We start from the raw sequence: 18,175 nt of genomic DNA, 5'->3' as shown, positions 1-18,175 counted from the left end.
AATTATGTGGCAGGCAGAGGAATGATTATCTACTGGTTGCTCATGAACAGTTTCTCTCCGTATTTTTTTCTTTTTTTTGTACCCAGATGTCACCTTTGCCGTTATTTTCCCCTTTTCTTTTCGCTGTTCTGTTCTTCTCATCTACTATACCCCTCCCCCTTTATTCGGACTTGAGGCAGTTATTGATTACTGGGACAGTTATCTCCGCAGTATACTTTCTTCCTCTTTCTAACAAAACCAATTCCCCCCCCCCCTATCTTACCGCTGAAATCGGACAAGCAGTATGGGTGGTGGTATTATCTCTTTCCTCCAAAATGTTGCTGGCGTTGTTCGCAGACGGGTTGTCTATGGCCGTCGGTTGTTTTTGCAGAGGGAGCTTCCTGGGTTTTCGAAGCTAACACATTTAGAGGGTGGACGATATTAGGGGCCTTGTAGTGAGTTCGATATTTTGCTCCAAAAGGTGGGTGGACGATATTTTGGGTGGGGGCAATCTGTGTGAACTTTACGGTAGAAGTAACTTATACCATCTGCTTTATTGGACATGCACATCTGACGCATAATTTTTTGGTGGCAAAACAAGACAAACCCCTGTGTGAAAAATGTGGATATGAACTTACAGTAAACCAAGCCTTATTCTCGTGCACTAAACTTGAAACACCGAGAAAAAAAATTTGTTTTACATTGAACACATTCCTTTTCACCCAATGTTGTTCTTAGTTGAAGATGCACTTGTTGAAGATGCATTTGTTGATTTGTGACGTGTTTTTAGGTTTTTAAAGTAAGCAGATGTCTTGAACAAACTGTAGACTTGATACACTAATTCATTTATTGTAACAGACTTTTGTAACCTTATGTTTGGCACATGATGGCCCCACTTGCCTATGTACAATAAAACCAAACACAACACACAATACAACACTTGTCCAGAGTGCTTGAATGGTGCTGTATGGAGGAAAGGAGAAAGAAGGAAAATTTTAGAGCAGGTACTCAGTTTCAGAGGAAACACTCGCACTAGAGCACAGCCTGATAGCCACAAAAACTGTGCAGGCCCAAGTAACTTGCCCGTAGGAAAGCAGCTACGTTAATATTTCAGTTTCTTTGCTCTGCAGCACATCGCTTGAGTGCTCTAGACAAGTATGCTCACCGCTGTACCTGAAATCGGGAAATAGGTAGGCCAACATGCATTGTTTTGCCATAAGGGTATACGACTCACTTAGAGACTTACATTGGCAATGCAAGCTTTTTGGTGGCCGACAGTGGGGCACCCTGTGTAAAAAAATGTTGGCGATGAGAGGAGAAAACTAGACATTGCCAGTGCTGAAGACACCTCGGCATTTGTGGCATCTTGGTTTCACCTTACATCCTAGATATTTTTTGTGCTGTTTGTTCTACTGTAAGGCTATTGCCACTTTGATAATCATGGAGTGTGCACATTGTGTCATTACTTAGGCAGCTTCTGGGATTAATTACATGTAGTGGCAGCAGATTTTAATGAGCTGCCTCAAATCTGCAAAGAACATTTATTGGTGAGCTAGAGTGTATACCTGTCCGTGGAGCATGAACTGTGTCATGGGTGCTCGGCTGCTGACCCGAAAGACGCGGGTTCGATCCCGGCCGCGGCGGCTGAATTTCGATGAAGGCGAAATTCCAGAGGCCCGTGTGTTGTGCGATGTCAGTGCACGTTAAAGAATCCCAGGTGGTCGAAATTTCCGGAGCCCTTCACTACGGCGTCCCTCATAGCCTGAGTTGCTTCGGGACGTTAAACCCCAATAAACCAAACCTAACTGTGTCATGGGGCACCGATGCAGCTTTTGGCTGGTAATCAACAGGAACCAGCCTAAGGTTTAGAGGGAGGAAATTTGGGAGTTTACTAATGAAGTAATCAAAGTTGTAGTGATAGTAACAGTGAGATTCTATAATGCATGCATTATTCTTGTGTATTTTGGAATGGCATGCTGTTTCAGTGCATATGCCAAATTGAGTTATCACTCTCCATCCCCCTGTCCTTTCTCTCCACCACTCCCCTCTCTTATTTCACCCGCCTGTCTGCTCGCTGTCCCTTTATTTTCACTGGCCACAGCTGTTGTGCTTCAGTATCCGATGGCAGATGCTGTGGTCGGCGAAAGTATTTTCCTTCTTTTCACTATCTATCACTCTCGTAGTAGAAGTCCAAGAGATTTTGTGTTCCAGCATAAGCCCATAGGAGCCCACCAATTGCTTCTACTTTGTTGTGGGTCTTTTTGCCCTAAATAAGGATCATTTTTCAGCCACATTCAGTGACATATTGGCTCTTTATAGATGTGTTGCTTATGCATTGTATATTTGTACAGTGTTCATAGAGCTAATAAAAAGAAGAAAAAAGTTTAAAGCTTGCTAAATAAACTGCTAAGAATTGACCCAACTGTGGAGTTACATAATGCACAAAGGGAGTGATGTGAAGGCTCCTGATCGGCATCTCGTTGGCTTGCATATCGCTTGACTCAGTCGTTGATTTTTTTTAAGTGTTTCCAATCGCGGCGGCTGAATTTTAGTGGAGGCGAAATTCTACAGGCCTGTGTACTGTGCGATGTCAGTGCACGTTAAAGAACCCCAGGTGGTCGAAATTTCCGGAGCCCTGCACTACGGCGTCCCTCATAGCCTGAGTCACTTTGGGATGTTAAACCTCACTAAACCAAACCAAACCTGTTTCCAATTAGTTCCTTCCACTAAGGGTTCTTTCCAGCCTTGTGTAGTTGGGCAATTTTTGCTGACACTCATATAGGATGTACAAACACTTGTTGGGCTGGGCATGTGCCTCATGCAGAGATTGGTGGACCCAGCTGAGCTGAATACAGAGACAGTTTGGCAGTCTGGACTTGGGCTTTGAGAGTGGGGCATATGAATGAATCTTGTGTGCCGCTGTACTGCATATCGCCACCCCTGACCTCGAGTGGCTCACATCCGAACATCGACAAGTGCTTAATGCTTCTGCACTTGCTCTTTTGTCTTAGTTAACAGTCCCATTTTTAATGTGTGGATGTCAGAAATGAAGCACAAAAGTAATTCAGCTTTGTAGTAGTGCTGCTGTCGATAAAAAGGTGTTGGCCGCTTTCCAGCTGCTCTCCAGCTGCTCTCCAGCTGCCAGTGTAAAATGGCTGACGTAAGCCTGTGTCCTTGGTCAGTGTGGCAGCACTCCACAGGCGTGAAATTGCTCGCCGCACATCTTATCAAGTAGGGCGAGAGTGCGGGCTTATGTCACCCAGTTTACACTTGCAGCCAGGGAGCAGCGGCCAGCACCGGGTACCGCAGCAGTGCCACTCGGCTGAGAGCCCGCTCCCATTGCCGTCATAGCTGCTGAGTTACTTTTGGCAAAGGCGGTACGGCTGTTGATTCGTTACAATATATGAAGCTGTGAAAGTTGCCATGCAGTTTGACTCTTGCTGGCATTACAAAATGTCTACATGTATATGTTAAAAGCTGTGAAAACAAAGAAAAAATATGCCCTGCTGATGTGCAACCAAATTTTAACCTTTTCCTGGCAGTTACTATCTATGCCTAAGAGTTTTCTGTTTCGCATAAAGTGTGCTTTGACGTACTCGGGCTTTTATGCTTCTTGTGAGGTAGCAGCTTTATACTGAAGAGTATAAAGTCTTGTTTTACAGTGATAGCTGTGCAGCCTGCATTCAGGATAATGCATTGGGCCCACTCATGCAAAACTGCAGCAGTGTTAGTAGTTGTGCCGCGAACCACTGAGCAAAGGGACACAGATAGGAAGAGAAAGCCAGGGAGCACTTGTATGCGGTTCCGAGTAGATGGCTGCAATGCCCGTTTGTGGCCGCTTTGTGAAATAGAGTTTGGAGAGACAGAGGGCATTGTGTAAGCTTCCAGGTGTTTCCTTTCCTCCTCCTTGCAGTGTTAATTAAAAATTAGGTGTCTGCGTTGGTAGCAAGTGCTTTGCATGACATTACCATGCCTTTTGTTCTGTTCTGACGTTCACTCATGCCCCATCCCAGTCCAATTGCCCAACGGCCCAATTGTGCCGTTGAGATCTGGGGATTGTAGTTGCGCAGTTACTGGTGGAGCCACATGAAGCACAAAATCGCTTAGAATGAACGTTCAAGTCTTTGAAGGAGTTGTTGCAGCTGTCATTGTAGAGCATCTGACATATAACATAGGAAGCCCCTAATTTTTTTACCTTAATTCTCAGTATTATGTTCATGCTATAAAACAGCAGGTGGCTATTTATAGTTGACTTTTCGCCTGCTATAGAATGCTCATGGCTTTTCTTAGCACTGTTAATGATCTTGCTCTTCATGACAATATAAAGAATCGGGTGGCCAATCTGTAACATAGGTATTTCTCACATTTTGCATTGTGTTTAGGATGGTGCACATTGTCTGTCTCGGTCATCTGAATTCTACTCGCAGAATATTGTAGGGAAAAGAAAGCATTCATTAATTATTTCATTCAGTCATTCATTAACGGCATTCAGCATTGTAGAGGGCAGTAGAGTATGCTATTACGTGCAGACTTTGTTGAAAGTGAAGTGGCTAGTGAGTTTGCTTCTGGGCCACGTTGCTTGGTACGTTATGCATCACGAGCGTTCAAAATTTGAAGGTGAGTTTAAAAATTTTGCCTTCCCACCTCCGAAAGTTAGGACTTCCACAAATGCTATAAGAGCCTTACTACACAGCAGCCTCACTACGAAACTCCTTGGGCTTGCTGCTTTTGACAAAGGTTATGTATCATATCTGCGGCTGTGCTTTGCCACAAACAGAGGATAATAAAGAGTTATCCATACACAAAGGCGTTAATAAAAACAGTTCAGTCCAAGTGTTACATTATGGCATGTTAATCTGTTGCTTTTAAAAAGGTGGTAATCACAGCGATGGAAGAGGGAAGGTAGCAAGGTTGGAGATTTTCCTTACATTCCCAAGTATTTTTTTATTTTTTTTTTTCCTAGACACTGTGACCCAAGCCGCTCAAGAATCCCAACTATTTTCTCATTGCAAGGGGCACCACTGCAGCAACTGCACACAAAAATGAGCTAATGTTAATGTGTGAATTACTAAAGGTGAAATTAATGTGCCATTACTTGAAAAAAAAAAAAAAAAAGACAGACGATTACGATAGTCAGTATTACATAAGTTCATTTCAGCTGTTCAAACGCTACCTGCCACCGCTGGCAGGTGGCATGTTATGCTGCTAGCCGCCCTCCGGGATCTTCCCATGGCAGCCACCTTCCGGTTGTCTATTCCTCCGCTCTCTCCATGGCAAGTGGCGTTTCGCTCTGCTACTGCTTGCCAACACTTCACCTGTCACATGCCATGGCATGCCACGTGTCAGGAGGTGTGTTACACACACTACGACGCAGAACGCAGGAACAGGTGCCTAAGAGCTGCGCTCTGAAGAGATTGCTTTTTCAAAGATGTTAGTATTAGACTGAAAAACTCCATTTTTGTCATGCACTGAAGAACATAGCAGTAATGCACTAATGGAAGTTATTTTTCTTGCGTGCAGTGGTCTGTACCATGTAGCTAAAGCATAATGAGCAGGCAACATGTTTTCACTTGTTTGATTGTGTCTGTGTGAAGATAATTCTGCTGCCCATATCCGACACTTGTTTCATGTGTTTCTTATGTGGTTGTTGCAGTTGATGGGCTTGAGTATAATGGTGGTTGGTGTGTGGGCCTGGACTGAGAAGGATATCTTCAACAACCTGAGCCGGCTCACAAACATTGCTCTGGACCCAGCCTTTGTACTCATCGTCATTGGAGGCATCACTTTCATTATTGGCTTCACTGGCTGCGTCGGCGCCCTGAGAGAAAATACCTGCCTGCTCGCTGCTGTAAGGAACCTCTGCTTTAATTGGGCTGTTAATATGATGGTTTCTCTTTTTTTGACGTGCCAGAGTAGTACAGTTACTATTTTTATGCATGTGTGTACTCATCAGCATACCTGTACTTCTTTCATGTATTTTTTAGTTTTATGACTGTGGCTTCAAGTCATCTTTGAGTTTGTAGAGAACAGTGCTATACTTGTAGTAACTTGATCTAGAAAGGGCTGCTAATTGATTTGGGTTGACCATCTGCTTGCATAAAAATAAATGCAAATGGGTAGTATTGTATATTTTGGGGTGTGTGACCTATGTACAGGTTTTCGCTTACTGGTAGCACGCTGTATTGTGTACAGTTTGTGCGAGCTAACATCGATTTCTTTTTTTTTTTTTCAAAAGTTCACCATTCTGCAGAAATGGTACCAAGTGAATCTTTGGAATCGTGTGTAGTAGCTACTAGTGTTCTTTTTGTATTTTTCCTACTTAATTGGGTGAGAGTAATTTAGGAACCTTTTGGATGTTTTATTTTTAATGGACATTTGATAATAGGTGAGTTGTTGAGCACAAGTGATGTCCAGCTGAAGTTTCCTGCCAGGTAGACTTAGCACACCCCTCCTAGTTTGCTAGAAAAGAAAGCCTGCAAGTTGAAAAAGATGCCACAGAACAACATGCCCTGCTTACCATGATGATAGGGGTCCTCTTCCATGATTTCTTATAAGAAGAGGCCCGCTCAGCATTTTCTGTGCTGCCAGGGATAGGCCTTCAATTTGGTGTTGGCCCCAAGACAAACTAGTAATCCCACAATGATTTTCTTCCCTTTCTTCTTCTCTGACATGAAAAATGGTCACGTAAAGGCTACTTTCTCCATTAGCGAGGAAGAATAGTTTGAGATGGCACACTTGTTCTGGTCATCAGCTACTGCTTGTGCTGACCTCGGTGCCATGTAAGCACAAAGGCCTATCCTGAGCTCCATAGAAGACATGGAGCAGGCCTCTTCTGTTAAATTATGGTTGTGAGCACTATCTCCGAGGGGCATTCATTCACATCAGGCATGCTGTTCTTTGGCATCTTTTTAAATTTTGCAGGTTTGCTTTTGTGCTGAAAAAGAGTATACTAGAGCTACCATGTGGGAAACACTTCAGATGCACAGTGCTCATCAACTTGCCAGTTGTTGCCCAAGCGTTAAAGCAATATCAATTAATTCCATACCATTATCCATGTAGGCAGAGTGAAACAAATACTAGTGGCTGCAGCACATGATGCCTTGCAGTCTTCATTAGTTCGATTTCCGTAGGAAGGCTTTAATACAGTGATAGCTGTTAAATGCCGTTCCTGGGTTTTATGTATCAGTAGTAGTAGTAGTAGTAGTAGTAGTAGTTTGTTTTCGTAGTAGTTGTATGTCGTACTTGTCGGCGTAACCGATGGGTGCTTCGCCTTGGGAACTACTCGGAGGGTGTTTACCGTGCAGGGAGAAAGGCATGATGTGAGCAAAGAAATGTATAACCGGAGAGTGGTTACCACAGGAACCATCCAGAAGGTGGTTACCATGGAAGGAGGAGGGTGTGGCAAGAGCGGAGAAATCCCGAACTGGAGGATGATTACCGTGAAAGAAGGAGGGTACTGTGAGAGCGTGAGCAGGCGCAAACCGCTATATGGTTGCTATGGGAACAAACTGGAGGGTAGTTACCCTAGAAGGAGGAGGGTATGGTGAGAGTGCTGGAAGGCGTAAAATGGTAATCATCCGAAAAGTGGTTACTGTGGAAGGAGGAGGGAGGGTATGGTGAGAGCAGAGTAATGTAGCACGGTCAATCTGCGGCAGCTGCTACAAAACGCGCTGCCCGATGAGAGGATTGGTGGCAGCGCTGCGCTTTTAGAGCGGCAAACTAGAGAGGAGACCTAGAGGAAAAACAACTGAGTGAAAAACTGAAAAGAGCACCCTAGAACTATACAGATGTGAGGTCGTTCTGATATTCTCTACTGCAACATATCATAAAGTAAAATACCTGAACAGCTGTCGCTGAATCTCATGTCAACCAGTGGTAACCATCCGGTCAATTTTTTTCTTTTTTTTTTACCATGATGCATGTCAGCTTGGGTACTCTGTACAGCACATTGGAAAGAGTGGGTCATAGCATCTGTTGTAATTTGTACAAGTGCTAGTTGTCAACAAGGAAAAATATAATAGAGGGCTTTTAGTGAATGGAAGAAACAGTGTATGGTAGCTAGAGCATATTTTATAGTTGGGTTTTTTTACTCTTCATGTAAATAATAATAATTAACATTTATCATTAATTTAGGGATTGAAGTCTTAACTAGAAAATCATAAGGGACATTGAGAAATTCTGGACTGAAGTATTTTCATTAAGCTACAACTTAGCATAGTCCCTTTGGGAGGGAAGGGGGGTGGGTGTAATTGTTTGCCTTACAGATATGTTCTGTGTGGTCTAATCTGCACAATGCAAAACAGCTTGTTTGCTATTTTGTTATATCACTTGCATTGTTTGTTCTTTTCTAGTGCCTTTGTGTAGCTTGGGCATGATTGTCTGTTTATAATTTTTTAAAGCTAGTATTGACCTGTTTTTGTAGAAGTGTAAATTAGCAAATTGATATCTGCTAAAATGTCCTGTTTATATGGAATGTCTTCATTTCCTTCAATTTGGAAATTTTTATATTTGGTGTATCAGATATGTTCTTTCAGTTGAAACTAGTTTCTACACAAAAAAGCGTAAAGGCTCCATGGCGCAGAAAAGCCAGTGTCATCGTGACGGAAAAGTTAGGACTAAACGATTACAAGGTTGCCATAGATGGCGCCAGTCACACCAGCGGCGCGTCTGAAACCCCCGGCCCTTGGGTCCTGGGATTGCGAGTCATACATGCTACCGCAACGGCACAGATATATTCATACGGCTTGGTTAAAGCGGGGCTTTATATGTATGTCGTGTGGTCTTTCACATAATGATTGTGATTGTGAAGGAGTAAACAGTGTCTGTGTCTGCGTGGGCAAGAGGAACCGCTGTTGCATCAGACCCTCAAAGGCAGAGCTGAAGTGTCCCCTAATTTTTTCAATTAGCTTATGGAATTTTTTTTATTATTGGCCATTTGCTATGCATCATCTAATTTTCTTTGTATTTCATGAGCTGTTAGCTTCTTGTTTGAGAACTCGTTAAACTGATGCATAGTTTGTGTTTTAGCTTGAATGCATCCTGCTGAAATTTGTGTGCGCGTGCTTGCGTGCATGTGCTTGTGGCATATTATGCGACACTGAGGTAACATTTTGTATTAGAAAAGCTCCAAGTAATTCTGATTGTAGGGGTACGCTCTTTTTCAGTACGCCATATTTTTAGCGATCTTGTTGCTGTTGGAGATGACGGCAGGCATTTTGGGATTCATCTTCAAGGACTGGGTAAGTGTGTTTTGTTGTCTAAAACCATATGACAGACCTTGTTGTGGTTGGGCGATGGTAAGGAGGCGTGGATCCTATCTGAAGTCTTTATACATTTTTTTTTCTTCTGTGTTGACAAGGTCTCTGCATACCTAAAACTCTGGGTACCTCAAACGCAGCCAGCAAGAGCAACATGACAGCAGAAAATTGATAGGCAAGTACAACAAGGTTAATGCCAGAGAAAACTAAGAAAGGCACGAAGTGTGAGGAAATGGTGTATGCCAAAAGATTTCTTGAGCGCAAGAAAGAAATTGTGCTTTGGATCCCACTGTTGTGTGAAAGGTACCATGTCGAGCACTCAGAGAGGTGTTTAAATACAAGGCTAAGAGTACGTTATCATGACTGTCAGCAGATCAGCCACCGTGGACACCTTGCATCACATTGCTTCCAGTGCGAACATGTGCCTTGTTTTGAAAGAACATATTGCTGGGTGTGTTACAGACAGATGTGAACAGGAAAATATGGTAGCGTTTCTTACATCAGCCACAGGATCAAGAATTTGCATAAGTGTGTCATTGATGCCCTTAAAGAAAGTGAAATGCAGATGACCACACTTGCATGGTGGAATATATCCACCTCATTTTTATCTTCTGGTCTATGCATGTCTTGTTTGTTTTTTTTTATGCTCCTTTGCGTCGCATGCCTAGGAAAACTGCATGTGGGCTCACTGAATGCAGAGTCTTTTGGTTCACCTGAGTAGCTAGTTGCACATGCTTTTGTGCTGCGATTGTTTTTGTTTATCCCGTTCGGTTGCGCTCAATTTTTGTATTGTTTAGTTGTATAGTGCTCAAAACAATAACACAGCTGGATTCCAGTTTGTTGGGACTGCATTGCTGACTGACTGCAGATAGTCACACTTCCCACCTGCTCCACAACAAGTGGCGTATCATGAGAACAGCAACTCTGCAAATTTTAGGGAAGTGTGTTCTGCTCACAGGCGATAAAAAAAAAAGTGTCAGACAGCTATTCAAAATTTTTTCCTGCACAGAGGTTAAACTCTGCTTGCATTCAATTCACTGTTTATAGGTGTGGCATTGTAATAACGGGATAAGTGTTTTCCACACTTATCCGTGGCTGGCAGTTGAAGCTTCCAACCTGACCCCATGATCGCTAGCACTATAGAGCACATGCCAACCACGATGGGCTGTGCTCTTGAGAGCAAAGGAACAACATCTGCCGACACAAATGTCATTTTTTGCTGCTACTACAATAATGTCTGCTAGCAACAAAATATGATGAGGAATCGAGGATGTCATACTTACGAACAGGGTTGCAAGCTAGAGTTTGCCCTAGCTAGGGTAGGAGACAACGCTCCGAGGTCGTACAAGATGTGCTCGTAAGATATGTTCCCATGAGGCTGTGCCCTGCTCGCACCGAAATGTCTGAATGCGATGAGTTAGTCCGAAGAGGGAGAAACCTTTCCTCTAGTGCCCATAAAAGCCATGCCGCCCATGGCGCTAGTGCTGCTTGCGACACAGGCGCTGCATAGGCTAGAAAAGTTTTCTAGTGTCGGGAGCGAAGCAGCAGTACTTGGAGGTACAGCCATCAGAGGGCACTGCTGCTAGCTGCCGTGCGGCCTGTGTGAACTCCCGCCCGCCGAGCGATATCACCAGGTCAGGCAAGATTTCTTGCAGTTTTGAGGCAGTTACATTTAAACGTTTACCTGTTTGTGGTAGCCCGTGAGCAAGGGCAGTATGGCTGCACTTCTGTGGCTGTTTTTAGCAAAATCTCCACTTTAGTTTGCTTACTTTAGTTTGCTTACATGTACTTTTAACAGCCAAGTACATATGCTGATTTCTTTTTACTTGCAGATCAAATCTCAGGCAACCAACGGCTTCCAAGCTTTCATTGTATTCTACAGAGATGACCCCGATCGTCAGAACCTAATTGACTGGATCCAAGAGCAATGGGTGAGTTAGGATATTTTAGGCATATAGTGCTTACTTTTACTAAGAACCTTCTTATTTAATGCTATCTTTTTTTTCTTTTTTTTCCTCCTATAGTATGGAAAAATGAGAAAGCAATTATAGCTTAGCTTAACTGTTTATTTCATTTCAGAGACAACTTGTGGTAAAAGCATGCATAAAAATCTTCCAGAAAATAAAATAAAATGTGAAACACAAAAGGCATGACAGTAGCAGTAATCATAGCACAAAAGTTTCATCGTTGTGTATACACTTGAATGCATTGGCAATAAACGCTTGAAAACTAGGCCGCCATCGTGTAGTAGGTCCATCTGTCATCTCTTTTCAGCCATCACATCAAACTATGCAATGAGTGTAAAATTCTCATTCTGTCTAGCATAGAAGTTGAGTTATAGGATTTTGAAGTTTTCACTTCAGAAACAGGAATAGAAATTTTTCTTCCAGTTTGTGAAGTGGCAGCTTCAAAACCCTGTAACTCAACTTCAACTAGGTGTCACCATGCTCTGTGTGTCAGTGCGAGAAGCATTTAAAGTTCGATCAAGAGCTGCACTGCTAAATGCAGGCTCACGCGCTAATTATAAGTGGCACGACGCCACGTTAAGTCAAGCTTGTGTGTTCCCGAGTTTGTGGCAACCTTGTGCATTCCTACAAGCACCCATATCTTCGAATGAACCAAGCCAGTGCAAGCTGGTGGCTTCAATTGTAGTTGACGACTGATCTTTCGGACTCTCTAGGGACCGCGAAAATGACAGAAAAATAGGGCCATCCGGAAAACCAATTTTCACTGAAAAATTCACGAACTTATTTCCAATGTGCTGGAGAAAGGGGTCAGTTGTATTGCACACATTCTGAAGCTCCTCGTGACTAAATTTCGCCGCGCGTCATGTGCTTAGACGGCGGGTGGCAACCACTTTCACGAGCTCAGCCTGGCTGTGCTACCCTTGGCATGTCGCCGATGAATGCACGGGTTGGAACAGTCTAGACGGGAAAGCGAACACGCCGCTATGGGAACTGCGGAGCGCCCACAGTACAATGGGCCCGGAACGAGAACGCGAAGATGGTGAAACATTAAGAAACGAGAAACGGCTGAAGCAAGCGCTCCGTCGGCGTTGGCCTTTGTCATCAGGCCTAGCGACTAGAGCTAAAATCAGCATCGTGTCTGACGGTATGCACTCTGTGGTGGCTTACGTATAATGAGAGGCATCTTGTCTGTCATCGAAACGCCAGTTGTTTACGGTTTTACGATAGAAAAGTCAGAGTTCTGGTGCATTTTGCCGCGGGTACGCTGCCTCGCTTTGAAATGCACCAACATTTCCTTTTGCGCTTGCCGTCTTTGTGAAGCTGTATGCCTCCCACACACTTCGCTGCTACCTCTTCAGGACGAAAGACTTGGCACAGATGAGTTCAGCGGACTCAGATTGCTGTTCAAGTTCGTGCAGCGGAAGACGTTCAAGAACAGTATGAATTCGAAACCACGCAGGCGCAATGTGATGACTCGCGCAGAATTTCGGCATCGCAATTTAAGAGGCTCCCTTTAAGCTTTAATTTTTTTGTTTGAGCAAGTTTTCTATCTCTCCTGCAGTTTGAATTAATGAGGTTCCACTGTACACATTATATGGCGGCTTGGGTATTGGTGGTGAGTGTGAACTGGTCGGAAAAACCGAGCTGTCAGTTGCGGTGCATCCGAAATTTCAAGCACTCTTATACATTTGCTCTGTGGGCCATGTCGCGGTGCCGTGAAAAAGTTTGAATAATCAAACAGGTCCGAAAAATAAGGCTTTTGAATTTTCGGTCATGGACTGTAGCTGGTAAAATTTACATTAGAAATTACGGGAGCACAGAAATTCAGTTAATTTATCCAGGCTTTTGAATTAGTTGATAACATATTGTAGAGGTTTTACTGTAGTGCAAAATTTTGGCTGAGATAGAATTTCAATTTTTGTACTAAAAGTTGGATATTAAAAAAAGTAAGCATCACATATTAAAAGTTGGACTTGCACTTTACAGAAACAGAGACAGGTTACACCACTAACTATCCATTAACTTTTTTCAGCAAAATGCATTTTGGTCAGTGCATTTAATGATACAAAACTTTGATCATGTGGGCCTTAAAGACAGCTGAAAAGCAACCTGGAAAAAGGACAGTGTGAGAATATTTCACTTGATCATTGCTGTCTTGGGATTTAAGACATTCTTTCTCATCTCTTGGATATAGTACATTGCAGCATGCAGCTGAGCAAAACAGTTTATGAGAGGCACATCAGTACTTATTGCAGTTTATAGACTAGCTGGTGAGTTGCATAATCTCATTTCGGGAAGTTATAAAATGGTTGCATATTAAGGCTGGTTTGTAGCTTTCGATCTTGTCTTTTAGTATATGGAACTAAAGTATTGCATCACTGGGCTGCTAAAATGAAAAGATTCCTTGAAGCGGCGTTTGCTACCAGTATGAATATTTGAGTTTCAGGTTAAAGGGTCCCTGAAAGGGGTGTCTGAGGTTGGCAAACAAATACTTGCATTATGTAGAGCGTAGGCCACTGAACGTTCATGCCGCGTACAATACATCAAAGGCGAGTAGATAATTTACAATACATTTTCAAAAACTACCTCTCCCGAGCCTCGCGGCGACCAGCGGCGGCGAACTTCCGCCCGAATCCGTACTCATTACGTCAGTTTGTACTCTTTACGTCACAAGTGCTGGCCTATGATTGGTTCGCGGTGCCAACGTGAAATCACGCATTTAACAAACTAGAAGCTCTAGATACTTCACACTCTTACTCTTTTCGGAAACATTTCGCATTTCAGCAAGCAGAGTTGTCGTTTATATGCATGTTTACGCAGTTATTGAGTGTTTGGTGTCAGAAATTAGTACTGCACTTCCGGTTTACAATGTTTTCGTCTGCTCGTGCCGCTTGTGTCACTCCGCCGGCGCCGCCGTCGAACCGAATCGAGAATCGAGGTGCGATTTGGAGTCACCGCACTACTGATTTCTGTCGCGACCTCCGTCGCATGCGCAATCAAAATGGACCGGCCGTGCTGTGTCGTTGGTTGCAAAGTCAGGGTTCGGCAAGATGTTGCCCTTCGGCACTGTCTGCCGAAAGATGGAAGTGAGCGAGCCGTCGTCGTCGTCAGGATTCAGCGCTCGATTTCTGAATGAACGGCGTGTCCTTAAAAGCTTGGCCGACGCGCTGCACCGATCGTCGCTTGCGAACTGCCGCCCCACTACAAGCAGGGAGACACGGAGCGGTGAGCATCGCTGCGCCGCCCTACCCAAGCTCCGCTCACAAAACGTGTCGCACTTCGCCGCCGTGCAGCAATGCCTGAGCGCTGCTTGGGATGGTGTACAAATATCACAAGGAAAGATCGCCTTGTTATCAGAAATACTTCTCGAGCAGCGACAAAGCACGCCTGCTTATGTTGCGAGCTTTCGGCAACGGCACCGCTCGCGGGCGCTCAGGGCGACGAGCTCTGCTGCTGCCTGGCTGCCGTGGTCGTCGCTAGGCCTATTGCCTCTTTGGCATCGAAGCTGCAGCGGCCGGCGCTTCGGAAGTCGCCTAAGCTATAATACAAGGTTTACTCTACACATCGCTTTGCAGTCAACAGCATCATCTCACAATAAAATAATAGTATGGTCACTTTCCGCGACTCCTTCTGCAGCGAAGCGAGCGGGCGCCAGGCGAGCCGGACCCCACGTCGGACCAGCGGCTGCTGCGAGACGGTTGTGGCAAGAAATTTGCTCGTATCACAGTCGTTACCTTTACCAGCAGCTCAGTATTGGTCAGCGATCCTCAAAAATGACACATTTTTCACATTTCTTATCCCAGGGTTTATTATTTACGTCAAGAACACACTTTAGCTCGTTTTTATGTCGCCGGCAGACGGGATCCAGGCTGGCCGGCCGGCCGGCATGCTCGGCGTACATCACGTTCGCACAAGAAAATGCAAAACAGCCATGATACCAGCGAGGATGCTTCCTAGATTCGAGCAACGAAAATATGTCTGTGCAAAAGTGGATCTTTCGGCAACGACACCGCCTGCGGCAACGCCGCGCGACGAACTGCGCGCTGGTCCCAGGCTGCCCTAGTCGTCGCTAGGCCTATCTGGTTTCGCATTGAAACCGCAGCTGACGGCGCTTCGGAAGTTGCCTGCGCTATAATAAAAGGCCTACTATTCACATCGCTTTACTGCGAACTCGTCCCATAATAAAAGATATGTTCGATTTCCACGATGCCTTCAGCAACGGAGCTAGCAGACGGTAGGCGAACTGCACTAAGTAGCAGCAGCACCAAATCGGCTGTTGGATGAAATTTGCTTGTATCGCAGTCATCACTTTTACCAGCAACTCGGTATTGGCCAACGATCGTCAGAAATTATGCATTTTTGACATGCATCTATCCAAGGGCTTGCTATGGACGAGAACAAACAATACTAGCGCGTTTTTCAGTCGCCGGCGGCCGGCATCAATAAGGCTGGCAGGCCGGTCCGGCGTGGCTCGGCCCCGAGCGCCCTGAGCAGCGCGCTGTACGGCATCATGACGCTGCCGCTCTCCGCACTCGTATTGGCTCCCGCTTCCCGTCCTTGCGTTTTCCGCGCGCGGCTTGTCGTAGACATCCAGCAGGTTGGACGCAGGCGACGGGCTGCGATCGGTTGTTACGACGTCGTTCACAACGGCGCGCCGCAGCGAATCGCACACACTTTTCGCACATGTGTCCCCGCCTTAAGGCTGAAATCCCATTTCGGCACTCATCCGCAAAAGTCGTTCCTTCTACTCGGGGTCTATAGTACGAGAGAAGCCGCAGCGACGGTTGCGAGACACAGGTGAACATAGCAGACAGCGGGAAAGCGAGCGAGCGAGCGAGCGAAAGAGCGCGTCAACCGGAAGTAAACAAACCGATCTCGTCGATGACGTATTTGTGGGCGGAGCATGGTCCCGGCCTGTAATCTTTATTTTTTTATGGTTCGCTCCGGTGTACGAGTTGAGAGGGAAAAGGCTGGTGGTCATTTTTAATAGCCATTATCTCTGGTTCCGCACAAGGTAGATCAAAAATTTTTGTGGTAGGATGATGGATCGTTCAATGTCTATCAATACTTCGACTTCTCTTTGCCTACATGGACACCGTTTCAGGGACCCTTTAAGGCTAAATGTAAGACCCATTTGAATCAGTTCAGCTCAATTTTCAGTTGGCCAGTGTTCAATCTCACAAGTATGTCACATTGTTATTTACGTCAGCCGAGTTTGGAAATCTGAGAGACTGTGGTGGATTAATGTTTTTGATCTTTTTGTACAGTTGTCGTCCGATTTTTCGGGCTGGAAGGGACCTAGCAAATGGTTCGAATAATTGAACATTTGTAAAAATTCGTCAACTTCAAAATAATTTTTCTGCGAAACACTGGCTTTAAAGATCGCAAAGTTTGTCGCTTCCCATGTTCAGCTTGCAAGTGATAATATATTGGACTAACTGAGCCTGAGTCATGCTTTATTCAAGTCCACACCACCACATGTCTAATACCAGACAGGGCGACCCGGCTGCAAGGTCATGCCGTGAACAAATGTTCGTGCCACATGAAGCAGAGTGATCTCTTTCCATGGGCAACAGCGCTCATGAAAAAAGGGAATCTACGGCAAGAAGCAAGCGGAAGAAAACACCTCTAAATGAACCCCGCCCAGACTGCTCGGCTTGACACACGGGTGTCATTTGAGCCGCGATGAACGCTGCAGCTGTTCCGCTACGAGATCGCGCGCTCTTCTTTTGTAGGCTGCCTTAGCCAACGAAGAGTGTGCCATTATCTCAAATGGCAGCAATGAACAAATAGCCAAGCTTGTCCATGCCAGTCCATCCTAGTGACTCTATTTAATTCCAAGATGGCGCTGTTCATGGTGGCAAAAAATCGTTTGGCTGTGACGGCGCTGCCTGCTTGCATCTATATTAGGCCAGAAAAACAATCTTTTGGTTGAAAAACAATCTCTACTCCATTGCTGGCATCTATTTTGGTCGGAAAAATCGAACTTTTGGACTGGACAGATTCCGAAATATCGGTCATGAGTATGTACACGTTCCTATGAGGTGCATGACGATTCTTCTACGATGTCTGAAATATCGGGAAAGTCTGAATTATTGAAGTCTGAAAAATCTGTCTGCTACTGTAGAGCACTAATTCAAACAGTGTCCGCTCCTAGGGTAGATATTGTTACGAGTATGTTTAGTGCCTTTATGTCTTTGTGTGGTTCATTTCAAGTGTACTAGGTCATAATACGATATAGAGAGCTGTGTTGCAGAAGTGTGTAATAACTATTTCATTGATTGCTGTTCTTTTATTTCTCTGTTTTGTCAGCTCGGCTGCTGTGGTATTGAGGGCCCCAAAGACTGGGACATGAACATCTACTTCAACTGCTCAAGTGTTGAAGTGGGCAGCCGTGAGGCTTGTGGTGTCCCTTTCTCTTGCTGCAAGAGACAACCCAATGTAAGTGCACTATTTTGGCACATTCACCATCATTGATGTCTCAGCAGCTGGGGAGACACTCCAGTGCAGCATGCTGTGCCCTGTCGCAGGATGTTATCTCATCACTGTGCTGAAGAATGGCAGATTGCATCAAAGCAAGCCAATTAGTGGGGTTGTATTGAGTATGAGAAGTCGACTTCAGTGTGTGCATATATTAAAGGCATAATATGGACATATTGAATGCGATTGCAGTAGTCGGCTGACTCGTCAGTACAGGTACTTCTGCATTATATGCAAGGATGGACAAGAGGGCTTTCAAACATTGGTTGTTAAGAATGCATATAGTAGTCTTTCTCTGGGGTAGTACCACTGTAGTACTACTGTAGTGCACACAGAGCACCTCGGTCTCAACATTGCATTTTATGGCATGATTTGCATGATTTGCTGTTCGCGTGCTTGAAGGTTTCGTAGCTGGCTGAATACATGCCATGGCCTCAGCATGTGGCGAGCAGAAATCTTTAGTGCAGTCCTCTCTGCTGATGTGCTTTACAT

The 18,175-nt window shown here is 44.7% G+C and overlaps 1 protein-coding gene across 4 annotated transcripts in view; it reads left to right on the top strand.

The window, feature by feature from the left end:
* Window positions 1-18,175, top strand: part of Tsp26A (Tetraspanin 26A) — a 36,816-nt gene that overhangs the window by 3,732 nt on the left and 14,909 nt on the right. For all 4 annotated transcript variants that reach the window (XM_089581232.1, XM_089581235.1, XM_089581234.1 and 1 more), the window contains exons 2-5: window positions 5,633-5,827; window positions 9,144-9,218; window positions 11,069-11,167; window positions 17,516-17,644. In XM_089581232.1, coding sequence (XP_089437358.1) covers window positions 5,633-5,827; window positions 9,144-9,218; window positions 11,069-11,167; window positions 17,516-17,644 — 498 coding nt within the window. The remainder of the gene's footprint in view (window positions 1-5,632; window positions 5,828-9,143; window positions 9,219-11,068; window positions 11,168-17,515; window positions 17,645-18,175) is intronic.

The sequence above is a fragment of the Amblyomma mixtum genome, chromosome 3, assembly GCF_055824585.1.
Source record: "Amblyomma mixtum isolate Tamu chromosome 3, ASM5582458v1, whole genome shotgun sequence".
In the NCBI taxonomy this organism is placed as follows: Eukaryota; Metazoa; Arthropoda; class Arachnida; order Ixodida; family Ixodidae; genus Amblyomma; species Amblyomma mixtum.
The sequence above is the reverse complement of the archived record's forward strand: the minus strand, read 5'-3'. Positions and strand labels throughout refer to the sequence as shown.